Below are 16,050 nucleotides of genomic sequence, written 5' to 3' on the forward strand. Positions count from 1 at the left end.
CTATGTTAAACTTATTCCCAATTGTATATTTATTTAGATGAATTATTAAGAGTGACAAGAATATTTTTTAAAAACTGTTTGATATTGGATTCTACCATTTCCAAAGAAACATATGCATGTTAATAAGCTGAAATTCACTTCTTGAACTATTAGGTTACACTGGACATTCCTATATAAATGGAGATAATTTCTTCTTTAGACTAAATTTATAGGTACTTTTTATATGTGACAAAATTTTATGAAGTTATAATATCTAATAATTAACACATGAATTAATGTATTCAAAAGTTCAGATTTTCAGAAACATTAACAAGGTAAATTAAAAGTTATTAATTATGAAGGAAAATCTCTTACAGATCAGACAAATGGTACACAAATTTGGTTCTCAATGGTGAGGTAGGATCAGAGATATTCTCCCTGTTGTTGAAAGGAACACTAAAAAAATAAAGGAAAGAAAACAAATCAAAATAATGGAACACCAATATTGCTATTTATGGTAATAGGTATAATGCTAGAACAATACTTATCATGACTTTTAACCACTGTATGGTAATACTATCACTCAGGTTTTGACAATAATTTGCTGTATTTTAAATATTTCCCACTTAAAATAAGCCTCAAAGCAATTCTTCTGTCAACTCTCTTTGCTTACTTGGCAAAATCCTGCTTTTCCTTTAAAACTAAGCTGAAATTTTATTTTGATCTATTCCCCCTCAATATACTTCATTCCTTGTAGTCTCATTAAAGTGCCTATACATTTATTATAACAAATGACATATAGTCACTTATCTATAGTTGCTTTCCTAGGCTATTTAAGTTCTTTAGGCAAAAACACTTTTGTAATCCTAGTGCCTAACTTGATATCTGACATGTGGAATATGTTCAATACTTGTTAAATGAATAGGCAGATATTATTATCCACATTTTAAAGATGTGAAAATTGTAAATGAGAGGGGTTAGTAACCTAACCAAATAACATAGCAAAACTGAAACTTTTCCATGATGCTGTGCTAAAAAAAACCTTAAAGATTATCAACTAGTTCATATTATTTCATTAACTTTATTTTTTTAAATAACAATTAGATTTGAGTTTAATACCAATTAGATTTTTTAAAAGAACAGCAAAGATAGAACAATCTCTACAAAGGAAAGAATTTCTGTCTGGCCTACGGCTATGTTTAAAATGCTGCCGGCCAAAGATGAGGGCTCTGTAGGATGAGTAAATATCACACTGCCAGCGGAGGTATTCAAATAAGTTACAAGCATTATGAAAGCAAATGTTTTGGACACAAGCATACCTAATACAATAATTAAAAAAAAAAACAGGCTTGAAACATTCCTATTTGAGGGTGCTCAAGAGGGCATGCAGGCGGGCTTTCCACTATCTAATGCCATCTCTTTTGTCATCCTCGACCCACCTGACCCACCCGGCATTTCAAAGGTCATGAAAAGACCATTTAAAAACTAAGCATGCGTAGAGCCAATAGATTGTGGACTCTATTGTGTTAGGGACAGCCTCTACACAATCTCAGAACACCAGTCCTTTTCTCTCTTCTGAATAACTTTGGCATTTACAACTACCTCACCTCACCTAGTTACACACCCCATTATGTGGCTGAATTAAACCCAGACCAACCCTTACAACAGTAAAGACATTACTGTCTTCTCGGTGAATATGCTAAGCTTTGAAGTACAAATTTTACTTCTACACCAGCCCCTATGAAGACATTAGGTGTTTGAAAAGAGTTTAAATGTGAAACACTGCATTTAGTTTTAGGAACTTGGCTATGAATGAGATCACTATTCATTTAGTAGTTCCCCAAATGAGTTAGAAGAATATGTAAAAAGAAAGGAAGGTCCCTTGGAGACTTGAAATTCTGCACAATCCCATCTTCTTTGTTCTAGAAGACTGTAGTTCATTTTCAGAATTCACTCCAGAATCCAGTGATCTTGGGATGTCAGCAAACCCATCAGGGCAAGAGGTACACGAAGCGGAAGAGCACCACGTCCAGGAGCACGAAGAGCCAGAGGTCCAGCCAGTAGGAGTGCTTCGGCAGGGGGTTGGTCCCGGCCTGCGGGGCCCGAGGCCCGCGACGCCCATGGCAGCCGTTCGCCCCGCGCTCAGGGACCGTCACTGCCTCGCGCCACCGCTCAGGAAGCAAAACGCGGGTGGAACCATTTCATTAACTTTAAAATGTTTCACCTACATCATTCCTCCTCATATGTACCCCATATGAGGGGTACCAAAAGAAACAAAGAAAAATGTGTTTCCTAATGTGTTTCCTAACTCAATATTTAGCAATACCATCCACATAGATATCCAAGTCAAAAACCTGGATACTGTCCCCAAATCCTCCTTCCTATCACAGACTATATCTAATCAATCTCACAGTCCAGTTGAATCTACTTTTTTTTTTTGCATATGTGAAATCCATCCACTTGTCTCTTTTCTCATTATTACTGCCTTTGTTCAGGATACCACCATTGTCCTACATTGTAGTGACACTCTTTTGTCTTCACCCTCCCAATACACTAGTCACATTATTGCCCAAATGGTCTTTCTAAAATAGAAGCCCAATTTTCTTCTCCACCTAACCAATAATATCATCTCCACGGATAACAGGGTATCATTAACATAGCATAGAAGGCATTTCAAAATATGCCCCTAACTCTCCAGCTTTCTCTCTCTCAATGCCACCATGTCCCTCTACATGCCATCATCTATAAACAACTGCTTGCAATTCCACAAACTTAACATGGTTTTCTCATCTCCAAATCTTAACCAGTTAAGCAAGAAACAAACACTAAGTACTTACAGTGTACCTGGTACTATACTAAACATATTACATGATAATCTCATATAATTCTCAAAGCAATCTGTTTCCTTTTCCTGGAATGTTTTGCCCCAACTATCAACCCTCTCATTCCTCATATGTATTTAATCAGTCAACTACCATTCAGCTAATAACCATCAACCATCCCACCACTTACTACCAACACATTCTTCTGCCTTCCATTGTAGCTTCCTCCTGCCAAAGTGGACTGAAAGCCTTTCTACAGGGCTCCTATAACATCACATGCCTATTCCTTTCATAGCATTTACAATGGAGTGTTGTAATTGCCTTTTTTGGGGGGCGGGGCAGGTAACCAAGGGACTGAACTCAGAGGCACTAAACCACTAAGCCACATCCCTATTCCTATTGTATTTTATCTAGAGACAGGATCTCACTGAGTTGCTTAGAGCCTCACAGTTGCTGAGGCTGGCTTTGAACCCGCAATCCTCCTGTCTCAGTCTCCAGAGATGCTGGGATTACAGGCATGGGCCACCACGCCTGGCTATAATTGCCTGTTTAAATCATTTATTTAAGGTTTTCCATTAGACTGCAAATTATTTGATAGAATGGATTAGTTTTATATAGATTGTTGTAACCCCAGCACCAACCCATAATATTTGGCATTCATTAAACAATTATTTGTTGAATGAATGAATGTATCTGTTCTTTATTAGATTATAGAGACTCTTATAAATGATTTTAATAATGAGAAAAGCATGGTCTAAATATTATGAGGGTCTACTCTTGAGTCGAACACTGTCCTTTTATAAATTATTATATTTAATCCTCAGAATTCTATATATATGTATAACTAATTTGAGCCTGTTCCTAAACTGCAAAACAGGATAAATGTATGTATAAATAATATATACACATACATGTATGTGTATAAATATACATACATAATTATTCCTTTTTTACAATTTAGGAAATAGGCTCAAATTAGTTAAGTTACTTCCCCCAAAGTCACATTATTGTAGTAAGTGATGGAGTTGGGAATAATGCCATATTTATACATCAATGGTAATATACTTTCAGAAATAAGATTAGGGTAAATCAATATACCTCAGGCAAAGATGCATGAAATAACTGAATTACCTGATTTCAGTGAATAATATGATAAAAAGAATAATGTTATAAAAAATGATGAATTAGAGAATCATGGAGAGTTATTTGAAAAATGTCTCTGCTGGGTGTGGTGGCACCCTCCAATCCCAGCTACTTGGAAGGCTAAAGAAGTAGGATCACAATTTTGAGGTCAGCCTGTACAACTTAGCAAGAATCTCTCTCAAAATAAAAAATAAAAAGGGCTGACATAGTTCAGTGATAGAGCATCGAGCATCCCTGGGTTCAATCCCTAGTATGGCAAAAAATAAATAAATAAATAAATCTTCTTTTCCTTACACATAAGATTAACACTCTTCTTTAACATGGTTTAAATGTCAATGTCATGGATGCCATTCCTTTCAGTTACAAGCCTCTGCAATTGTTCCATCCCTAACAGAATAATGAGAGGGATCTAAGTGATCAAAGAAAACCTGGTATAAGAAGTAATGGCTAGGCCAGACATGGTGGTAGGTATCTGTAATCCCAGCAACTTGGGAGGCTGAGGCAGAAAGATCAGAAGTTCAAAACCAGCCTTAGCAATTTAGTGAGGTCCTAAGCAACTCAGCAAGACCCTGTTTCTAAATAAATTACAAAAAGGACTGAGGATGTGGCTCAGTGATTAAGCATCCCTGGGTTGAATCTCTGGTACCGAAAAGAGAGAGAGAGAGAGAGAGAGAGAAAAAGAGAGAGAGAGAGAGAGAGAGAGAGAGAGAGAGAGAGAGAAACAACAATAAGTGCTGGCGAGGATGTGGGGAAAAGGGTACACTTGTACATTGCTGGTGGGACTGCAAATTGGTGCAGCCAATATGGAAAACAGTATGGAGATTCCTAGGAAAGCTGGGAATGGAACCACCATTTGACCCAGCTATCGCCCTTCTCGGTCTATTCCCTGAGGACCTTAAAAGAGCATACTATAGGGATACTGCCACATCAATGATCATAGCAGCACAATTCACAATAGCTAGACTTTGGAATCAACCTAGATGCCCTTCAATAGATGAATGGATTAAAAAACTGTGGCATTTATACACAATGGAGTATTACGCAGCACTAAAAAAATGACAAAACCATGGATTTTGCAGGGAAATGGACGGCATTAGAGCAGATAATGCTAAGTGAAGCTAGCCAATCCTTAAAAAACAAATGCCAAATGTCTTCTTTGATATAAAGAGAGCAACTAAGATCAGAACAGGGAAGAAGAGCATGAGGAAAAGATTAACATTAAACAGAGACGAGTGGGGTGGGAGAAAGGGAGAGAGAAGGGAAAATGTATGGAAATGGAAGGAAACCCTCATTGTTACACAAAATTACATATAAGAGTTTGTGAGGGGAAAAAAAACAAGGGAGAGAATTAAACAACGGCAGATGGGATAGAGAGGGAAAATGAGAGGGAAAGGGAGGGGGAATAGTAGGGGATAGGAAAGGTAGCAGAATACAACAGTCATTAATATGGTATTATGTAAAAAGGTGGATGTGTAACCGATGTGATTCTGCAACTTGTATTTGGGGTAAAAAAGGGGAGTTCATAACCCACTTGAATCAAATGTATGGAAGATGATATGTCATGAGCTTTGTAATGTTTTGAACAACCAATAAAAAAAAAGAACATCAACAGAAAAAGAGAGAGAGAGAGAGAGAGAGAAGTGATAGCTAAACTAAGATAAACAGTGTAAAGAAGAGTTAATCAGACTGAAAGGGAGGGTAGAAAGAGTTTTTCAAACAGAGGAACCAGTAAGGTATAAAAACAAGAGAAAAAAAGCTCTATGAATGTGAGGAAATAGAGACACTGAAGAACTGCTAGATTTTTTAACATAAAGTAAAAATGGCAATGAATGATCTTGAGAATTATGCTAAGTTATGAGATTAAGCATAGGAATTTGAAATATGCCCTAATAATAATGGAGAAACCATCAAAAGGGTTTTGAGCAGGATAGTGGCAATGATAACTGACACATAGGTTAGATAAATGAATAATAGCAAATATTTTTTAGTGTATGCCAGGAACTATATAAGCTCTAAAAGGAAAAAACTTCTCAATTTATTTTACGATAACACTATGAAGTAAGCACTATTTCCCCCTATTTAAAAATGAGAACACTAAAGCTTAGAGTGGACAAGCAGCTTGTTTATAAAAGCATGCAGTTATTACATGACCCAGCCAGCACTTGGAAAAAAAAATTTTAACACAGTATACTTTTCCCATGAATTGAATGGGATTGAACACTGTGTTCTTTTTCTATGATAGGTATTTGATGTGGGGGTGGGGGGACTGTTAAGGAGTGTTTAATAAGGAAAATTTACTACTGATTGGATCTAATAGGAATCTCATTTCTCAAACATTTTTAGTATTCTTGATATTGAATACAAGCTACGTAACATGTAACTCTGCAGTATGTGTAAGGTGAAATAAATACCTAAAGTCCACTCTACAATTGAAGACTGAAACAAATTAGATAATTTGACCACTCTGTTCATCTTAATACAGACATCTGAATAAATGTAAAATACCCAGCTGCCTATATATGGTATAAATAGGGCTTTTAATCTTAAGTTTCAGTTTGAACTGATCAAAGACAATTCAAAGTTCTGATTTAAACTGAAATACAGCGTATGTTAATGACTAGATCATTGGCTAGAATTTTATCTAACTGATTTTTTGATTGTCTGGAACACTTTGTTCCTGCCCTCAGCTTCTACAAAACTGCCTCAAGCTCACTAACATGATTCGACCTCATGTAAGGTATTACAAGTCAAAAAAGAAGTAAAGATATAGATATTAATCTAAATAATGCTTAGTAACATAAAGTATCTCTGTGTACAACAGAGAAAAAAGCAAATATGGAGTGTCACGTACATAATTCGAATATTTCTCTCCACAATGTCCTCATTAGGATCTTCAGCAGAACGGATGATCCTGGTAGTAACACGGGCACATTTACATTTGTTGTCAGCAAGAACAGTCCTCTCTTCTTCATCTTGGGCTTGAAAGGTAAATACATTGTCAAAAAAATGGAAAACAAAAGTCTGTATATATAGCTTCTATTGAGTTCGTTTATATTTCTTGCCTGCAAAAAAATTAACTTTATTGTTAATCAATCCCAGCATTTTCTACTTGCTGTCTTTCCTAATCTTAAACAGCTAAATTGAAGGTAGGTGTGGTAATCCTATAATCCCAGTGACTCAGTGGATCTCAGTGAGGCAGGAGGATTGCAAGTTCAAAGCCAGCCTCAGCAACTTAATGAGACCATAAGCAATTTAGAGAGACCCTGTGTCAAAATAAAAAGGTCCAGGGATGTGGCTTTGTGGTCAAGCACCCATGGGGTCAATCCTCAGTACCAAAACAATAAAATAGTTAAGTGGAATCTCACATCACAGTGAAAGAAATCCAAATGTACTCTGAAGGGAATTTTCTCTTTTATCCTTAGATCAATCTATGAGAACCTGAACTAAAAGAATTCCAGTTTTCATGTAATGCTTCTAATAGAAGCACAGGTCTTTGAATGACACAGCCTTATAAAAATCAGGGCTAATAGTTACAAAAAAAAAAAAAACCTAGATTTTTCCCCAAAGTAATTCATTCAATGTAAACAAAAATAGCATTTGCCTTTTGAACCTTATTTAAAATATCACATCCTAAAAAAATAAACATATCCTTACCCTTCCTTCCTCAACACAAAAAAAAATAGTTTGGGGGCTGGGGTTGTAACTTAGTGGTAGAACCCTTGCCCAGCACGTGTGAAGCACAAGATTTGAGCCTCAGGAGAACATTTAAAAAAATAAAAACTCAGTCTTCATTATTAAAAAAAAAAAAGTTTTCTTTTTTTTATTTGGTTGTTTTTTGCTTAAATTGCATTACAGGTAAGAACAGGCATGTTTTCTCCTAAGATAACCTTATTTCCTAAAACTTTTAAATATTCTCCACCATAATTTTCCTAAACTAATTATATTCTGTTTACAATAATAATCAGATTATCATGATACAATGATTAAGTCAAATCAAATACATAAAGGTTATATTAGTATTTCTTGTATAAATTATTTTCAAGGATAGAAAATATTCTATGATATTATGATATTAAAGAAAATATTCTATAATATGAATATTCTATACATTTGAAAAAATAATTTAGAAAATATTATGAGGTACTAGCCATGCTGTATAATATGGCAGTCTACAGGAAAAAATGAATTAATGAATTAATGCACAAATGACCATTAAAAAGGTCCTTAACTCTTGAATGTCAAAATATATAAGCTAAATATCAGACAGAGAAGTCTGATGTTACAGAATAAACAAAGAAAAATTCTTATTTTCTGGATTTGGATCAATTAACAAATATTTAAAGAGTTAAGAATATCATTAATTAATAGTACTAACTTTAAAATTGTTAAATATCAATTACATTCTTTTTAAAAATATTTTTTTAGTTGTAGATGGATACAATACCTTTATTTTATTATTTATTTTTATGTGGTGCCAGGGATCAAACCCAGCACTTCACGCATGCTAGGCAAATGCTCTACCACTGAGCCATAACCCCAGCCCCATCTTTATATTCTTATAATTTCAGTTAAGTGGCCTTTAAAAATTCCTCCCAGTATGCCTCAACTAAAAATATGCAAATATTTAGCATATAAATTTTAAGTTATAAAGGCTATATGATTAGGATAGATATTATTATAACTGGAAGTCTAATTATTCCTGAAATGATTCCCAGAGCAAAGATCTAATTGCAACATTTCAATCATAATGATAACAGCTATTACAAAAACATTTAAAGATCATTGTTATTTTCCTTATAATTGCTTGAAGTACTCTATAATGCATTATTATCCCATTATTCATAATATTTTAATAAATCTGTCCCAAGTCTGTATGGTATTGGAGAAGAAGCATTACGAAATCAATTCAAGATAGTAATACAAATCTTAATGTTCTAAAAAGAGTAAAATGATTCAGATGATAGCTTCTTCCCTACTTCTGCATCCATAACTCTCAAATTTTTTTCAATTAAATATAAAAAGCATATAATGCCTGACTAAAAACATACATTCAGTCAAGTAAAAGGCTTGACTATTAAATACGAAATTTTAGATGCCATATTCTATATGGCATGTAATTTATTTCCTTACCAGAAATCAAAGAAGAGATTATCATTACTGTTATTTTATAAAAATATTAGGCAGTCTAATAGATCTACCAGAAAAAGTATAGACACTTTCAATTCATCAACCCTTGGATTTTAACATTCTCTCACAGAAAGACAGTATTTTTCCTAATAAACCTGTTATTAGGGATTTGCCTTACTTTATTCTAAGAGGGCCTGAGAGACATAGTAAGTGCTCAATAAACAGTTAAGTTTAATTTAATTCAACTCAAACAAATAAGAAAATAACTATATAACAATGCATTGTAGATAGGACCACATGAGTTTACTAAAAGGTGGTTTCCCTTATGCATGCAGAATAGGGTAGTAGTTAGAAGCATGGACTATTGGGACAGATTTTACCTATCACTTGCTGCTGTGTGACTCTGGGTTTAAGCTATTTCACTTAAGTTTCAATCGCTTCAACTATATGTTGGAACCTAGCCTCATATAGCTATTGTAGAAATCAATGGAATGTGTAAAGCTGTTAGCATAATACAAAAACAGTATTCAATAAGTGATGCTCATTTTATATATAGCTACATATAGTTTCATATATATACTTATAAGGTACATAAACATGTTTATAAACATTTTACATGTTCATGTATATATATTATATATGCTTTATTACTAATATTTTATATTTTAAATATTATTTTATTTTAATGCCATTATTAAATACATATATATATATATGTATACATATATATATATGTAAAATGGCTATTCTTAATTACATTTTGGTTATGCTCTGTCTAGAAATAAAAATAGGCTCAGTAAGTGTTAGAATTAAACTGGTCAAATTATGTCATTTCTAATTCATATGCCCTAGATGAAAACAACTTAACATAGTACTTCCATATCCAGAATCTGATCATTTTCTAAGTTGTTTGAAAAGTCGATAAACAAAATACCAGGAGTGCAGCCATCAAGATACCAACCTGTTTTAATGTTAAACATTGTTAAAGGATCATAATATATCTGTAGCCCAGATCTAGGAAAGTTGTTAGAACTAATACCATTCACTCTGAGTAAATAAAATCACAATGTATTCTACGTTGTGCTTATGGTAATTATTACTTCATTTCTCTAGAATATTAAGAGACGATAGGATGAATGATTTTTAAAAATCAGTGTGGACATTCATATGATATCTACAGTTAGCCAAAAAAATGTACATTCTTGTTCTAAAGAGAAAACAAGAGAAAAAAGAACAAGAAGAATCACACCAAGTCTCATCTGTATAAATATCACTATCCATATAAAAATTAAAGCATGTTAGAAGAAATTAGCTGGTTATCTGACCAACCAAAACATAAATATAAATCTTCAAATCTGAAACACAGATGTATAGTATATTTTTCCTTTTAGCTGAGTTTATTATATAAATACTACATACCTGTCACAAGAACAGCCTTAACAAAAATGGCAAGAACTCCCCAGAAAAGCAAATGGTTCTTCATCTTCACTTCACTTCTTTTGCAAAAGTCGAACCAAAAAGTCAGGGTTAAGGTGTGTGTTCTCTAAGGAGTGTGCAAATGATGCTGCTTCTGCTTTCTTAAAATAACACTCCCTGCAACTAACAAACTAAAAACAATCACCACTGCGGTTGAAGTCTGAACTTTAAATGCTCCAGTGGAAAGAAATGTATGATTCATATTAAAACATTTTCTTCTAAGGCATCCCCCCCCAAAAAAAAACATGATTTGATGCAATCATTTTTATTCTGCACTAATGCTATATAAATGTATAAACCAAAAACAAATAATAATGTCAAGTTAGGAATCTTTTAAAAATGATGTTCAAATAGGGGTCCTCAACTTTATTATCTAGATACATTCATATTAATCTTCAAAACAAATATCTGACGTTTGTTGTAGCTAGAACCATTAAATTAAGGGAAAGGAAGAAAAAGGATGAAGCAAAGGAATAAATCAAAGTACTTTAAGATCTCCATTCTATTAATGTCAATTTTTCCTACTAGTCTTTAACCAAGTAACCAGACTTAAATATCTACGTATATTTTCATATTACTTTCAGTTATTTTATAAGTCCAAACATGTAATTAGAAGGAGAAATTGATGGGCTAGGGCTGTGGCTCATTGGTAGAGTACTTGCTTAGCATGCACAAGGCACTGGGTTCAAGCCTCAGCACCACATAAAGATAAGTAAAATGACAATATTGTGTCCATATATAACTAAAAAATATATTTTAAAAAAGTAGAAGAAATTGTTGAATACTGGATTAATCAATTGCCACATTTTAATTTAATAGCATTAAGGCAGACCTGTTTTCCCATCTAGTAACATCTTTCACAATTGTAAGCTCGTGAGATTTTTTTTAATGAGATGCCTCAACAGAAAACTGAATTGTTGAAATATTTGCTTAAATTTTTTTCACTTAATTAGCGTAAAAAAAGACCCTGAGCTTTGGGACAGAGCACCCCCTACCTCTATTTCAACATGCTAGAATTTCCTATGCCCTAGGACTGGTTCCAGTAATATATTGGTTACATTTATATGCAACAGCATCAAATCTGTCACTTTTGATTCCTGGGGTCTCCTAGAATTGTAAGAGGTAGTAAGTAACACTTCGAGATCATAAGAAAGCAAACTGGAAGTCAGAAATGGAGAAGGAGAAATTAAAGGTTAGCATATACTTGCATTCCTTCAAAGAATGTATATTGAAAGTCTAGCAAGAACAAAGTGCCAGCCACTGGAACAAACAATATTACTCTAACATCAAAATTCATTCTCATTTTATTTCTACTGTCAGTAGGACTTAGAAACTACTTAGGTTTAAGAGAAATATACTGAAATCACATGAACAATTTTCTGTATTAGAAAAACAAACAGAGCCAGTCATGGTGGCACATACCTATAATCCCAGATATTGGGTGGTAGTGGGGGAATAAGGCAGGAGCATCTCAAATTTAAGGCCAGTCTGGGCAACTTAGTAAGACCCTGGTCTCAAAACAAAAATTTTAAAAAGTGTTGGGAATGTAGCTCAGTGGTAGAGCACTTGCCTAGCATGCATGAGGCCCTGGGTTCAATCCTCAGTACCACAAAGAGTGAGAGAGAGAGAGAGAGAGAGAGAGAGAGAGAGGAACAAATTCAAAAGCACATTATTACTTCAGTTTGTGGTCAGGATGTCAAAGAAATATAAATCACTCTAAGGGCTCCTTGCCCCTAACTATAGATTTATTCTATAGTCAAAGAGAGAGAGAGAGAGAGAGAGAGAGAGAGAGAAACCAAAAGTTAAATGCATACTTTTAAAAGTCATTAGTTCCTTGAAAATATATTCAATGCTTGACTTCCTCTCCAATACCTGGGGACAAATTAAAGCTTCCCTCAAAGTTTTTTTTTAATAAAAGCAAAGATTATTTAATTCATAATTACTAACCTAAAGAAAAGCTCTAGGGCTGGGGTTGTGGCTCAGTGGTAGAGCACTTGAGTAGCATGTGCGAGGCCCTGGGTTCAATCCTCAGGACCACATTAAAAAATAATAATAATAAATAAAGGTATTGTGTCGAACTATAACTAAAAAATAAATATTTTTTTAAAAAAGAAGAGCTCTATATTTTGTATTTCCATTCTTTTAATTTTACAATTTTGTATTTCTATTATGTAAAATGTTTTTAAGATAAACTATTTTAATAAAAGAAAGATGTGATAATTTTGTCACCAGAAGCGAGTGGCCTATGCAGGCAATATGGGGTCTAGAATCAGTGTTTTACCTCATGTGGTCTACAGATCACCTGCCTAGAATCACTTAATGTACTTGTTAAAATATGGATTTCTTGGCTACTTACATAGTAAGAATTTCTGGAGATCTAGCCTTGGCGTATGTATTTTCAAAAAGCACCCCAGTTGATTCTAATGTACATTAAAGTTTGAAAACTGATGGACAGGAAGCCTGTGGAATAATGGGGAGTGACTAGTAGCTTTAACTATGAAAGAGCAAGATGTTAATAAAGGTAACTTAAAAAAATAGGCTCATACTGAAGACAAATTAACTTAGATTTTTATTTACATTTACAATTCTGGAATATAGGTAATTTTTTCATATTCTTTTTTAGCATTAACTAAATAATTTATGTCCCAATTTAATTTTTTACATGTATAATATAAACATATATAATTGTTTCTAAATTATCAAGTTAAATTTCATATATATGCATTAGATCTCCTTAACCAATTTAATTTTTAAATCATTTCATCTCCAATATCAATTATGTTCTTCCCACTAAAAAATGCAAAATGTGAATAGTAGGACCCTTTACATTCAAGTGAATTATGTGAGAACTACATGTTCTAAATACATCACCAAAAAAAGGCTTACTTTTACATTCATATTTAAGATTCATACAATAAGAGACTTAGTTGGGGCTGGGGATGTGGCTCAAGCGGTAGCACGCTCACCTGGTGTGCGTGCGGTCCGGGTTCAATCCTCAGCACCACATACAAAGATGTTGTGTCCGCCGATAACTGAAAAATAAATATTGAAATTCTCTCTCTCTCCTCTCTCTCTCTCCATCTCTTACTCTCTCTTTAAAAAAAAAAAAAAGAGAGAGACTTAGTGACAGACTCATCTAGAGAAAAGATGTCTTAAGGGTAATTTAGTTACTCCCACTCAAATTTTCTTTCAATTTCCAATATAACATACATTTTGAGTTCAGAATTTGTTTGAAAACAAATAGCTGGATGCTTCACTCTGGACACAACTTACTATATTTTAGGATATGCAAATCATAATAAGATTTTATTTTCTTGGGACACTGAGAACATACTCCCCTTGTTTTCCTCTTGTCTCATTGGTAACTCCTCAGTCTCTCGGTGAATCTTCATCTGAATATTGAGGGAACCAACAGTTAATTCTCTCCTTTCTTTTTGCTCATCCTCTACCTAATTAATTTGATGTTATCCCATGGCTTTGAATATAGGATATGCTGAGGATTTTCAAATATATAATGCTAGCCTTGACTTTGCCCATGGAGCTTCAGATTCCTGTATCCAACTTTCTATTTAGTATCTCCATCTGACTAGCTAATCAATCTCTAAAACTTGATTAGGCAAAACAGTTCTCTTGATGACCAATAAACTCTCACAATACTATACCAATCTCTTTCTATCTCAAATCTTCCACATCTCAGAAAATGGCACCTCTTTCCCCCTGTTGCTCAAGCCAAAATTGTCTTCTTCAACTCCTTTCTTTTCCTTGCCCCTACATCCCAACTACCATGTTGGCTTTACCTCCAAATTACATTCCAAATTCACCTGATTGTCTCCCTTTCATTACCACCCTAGTTTAAGCCATCATCCTTTGTCCCAAACTACTACAACAGCCTCTGTAATAAAAAGTAACTTTTCCTTTTCCCATGGTGGGACTAGACACACAGTAAATAAAAATGACTACGTACCCCAAATTCTAAAGTGAGCCAGACACTCTCCCCAAAAGAAGGAATAGAAAGAAGCAATAGAACTCAACTTCAATTTACTTCCATCAATCACCACCTCAGCACTCCCATATTCTCATCCTGTCATTAGAAAACTAGAGAGAAAAAAGGGAAGTCTCATCAGAAGCTGTTGGCCTTGTAAACAGAGACTCCCTCTCCAAAATCAGGTGAGAAAAGAGTTTAAGAAAATCACTCAGAGATATCAGTAATGCTGAAAGAAGGGGAAATTGAGACACTGTATAGCATAATAACTAAGAGAAAGGACCTTGAGCCTGACTAATTGGGTTTATCTCCCAATTTGACCACTCTCTAGCTGTGTGACATCGGACAACCCTTAGAAAAATCACTTAACCAGAGTTCCCCTATCTGTAAAAGAGGAAAATAACAATACATACTTCATAGGATTTTGTGAGGGTTCATATGTATTACTACATGTGAAGAAGTTAGAACAGATCTCAACATACCATAAGTGCTATGAAAGGATGCACATCATCATCACAAACATCAACATCATCATCAAGTCTGCAACTTTATGTTGAGTTGCAGAAAATACAAACTCACCTGTAGGTAACACCTGCAATGAAGCTTAGGAAAGCATTCCTGAAAAAGTTTAACATGTCTCATGGCCATGAGAACACGGTTGCAGATATGTAGGAATACAGAAATGGATATGTGCTGATGCTACTTAAGGTATGAATGAAAATATTTATAGTATTTTTTTTAACTTGGGGTGTGCAGGGGAGGTAGAACACTTGGAAGAAATGTTAACTTTGTTTGAAATAGGCTAAAGCTGGAAACAATCTAAATGTCTAGAAACAAACTGGATAAACAAATTGTAACATATCCATAGATGAATCTCAAAATAATTATTCTGGGTGAAAGTAGCCAAACAAAAACTTGAAAAGATAGTATCTACTATATATAAAATAATACAAGCAAATCTACAATTGGCAGAAAGCAGGTTGCCAGGGAAGGTAGGGACACAGAGAGAAGGAATGGAGGAATACAAAGGAAATGAACAAACTTTGGGGATGATGAATATGTTCACTACCATGAGGGTAATAAATTCATGGGTGTACACATGTCATAATTTATCAAATTATATAGTTCAAATATGTGCTTTTCATTGTATGTTAATTATAACACAATCAGGCTCTTAAAAAGTTCATATGTTCAGAATTCAATTTTTAAGTATGATAAGTTTCTCTTGGATGCCCTTTATTAAGTTGAGGAAGTGTCCTTCTATTCCTAATTTGCTGAAAGCTTTTGTCAGAAATGGATATTGGATTGTATATTATTTTCTCTGTTTATGAAAATAACCATATGATCTTCCTTTTTATAGTTTATTAATATGGTGAATTACATTGATTTTTAAATGTTAAACTGACCTTTCATTCCTGGAATATAAACGTCACTTAATCATGATGTAATAGCCTTTTTATAATTGCTGGATATGACTTACTAAAATTTTGTATCATAAGGAATATTGATTGGAAATGTTCT

At 34.0% G+C, this 16,050-nt stretch overlaps 1 protein-coding gene across 2 annotated transcripts in view; it reads right to left on the minus strand.

The window, feature by feature from the left end:
* The window catches only part of JCHAIN (joining chain of multimeric IgA and IgM), a 37,450-nt gene that overhangs the window by 1,292 nt on the left and 20,108 nt on the right, over positions 1 to 16,050 (minus strand). Inside the window, exons 1-3 of one of the 2 annotated variants that reach the window (XM_081304906.1) lie at positions 10,491 to 10,696; positions 6,796 to 6,922; positions 355 to 435 (exon numbers count right to left, since the gene is read on the minus strand). In XM_081304906.1, the coding sequence (XP_081161032.1) occupies positions 355 to 435; positions 6,796 to 6,922; positions 10,491 to 10,554 (272 nt within the window). In that variant the 5' untranslated portion in view covers positions 10,555 to 10,696. Of the gene's footprint in view, positions 1 to 354; positions 436 to 6,795; positions 6,923 to 10,490; positions 10,697 to 16,050 lie in introns of those variants that run through there. The other variant, XM_081304905.1, reaches the window with a different exon arrangement.

The sequence above is a fragment of the Spermophilus citellus genome (genome assembly GCF_964194105.1).
Source record: "Spermophilus citellus genome assembly, chromosome: 8".
Taxonomy (NCBI): Eukaryota; Metazoa; Chordata; class Mammalia; order Rodentia; family Sciuridae; genus Spermophilus; species Spermophilus citellus.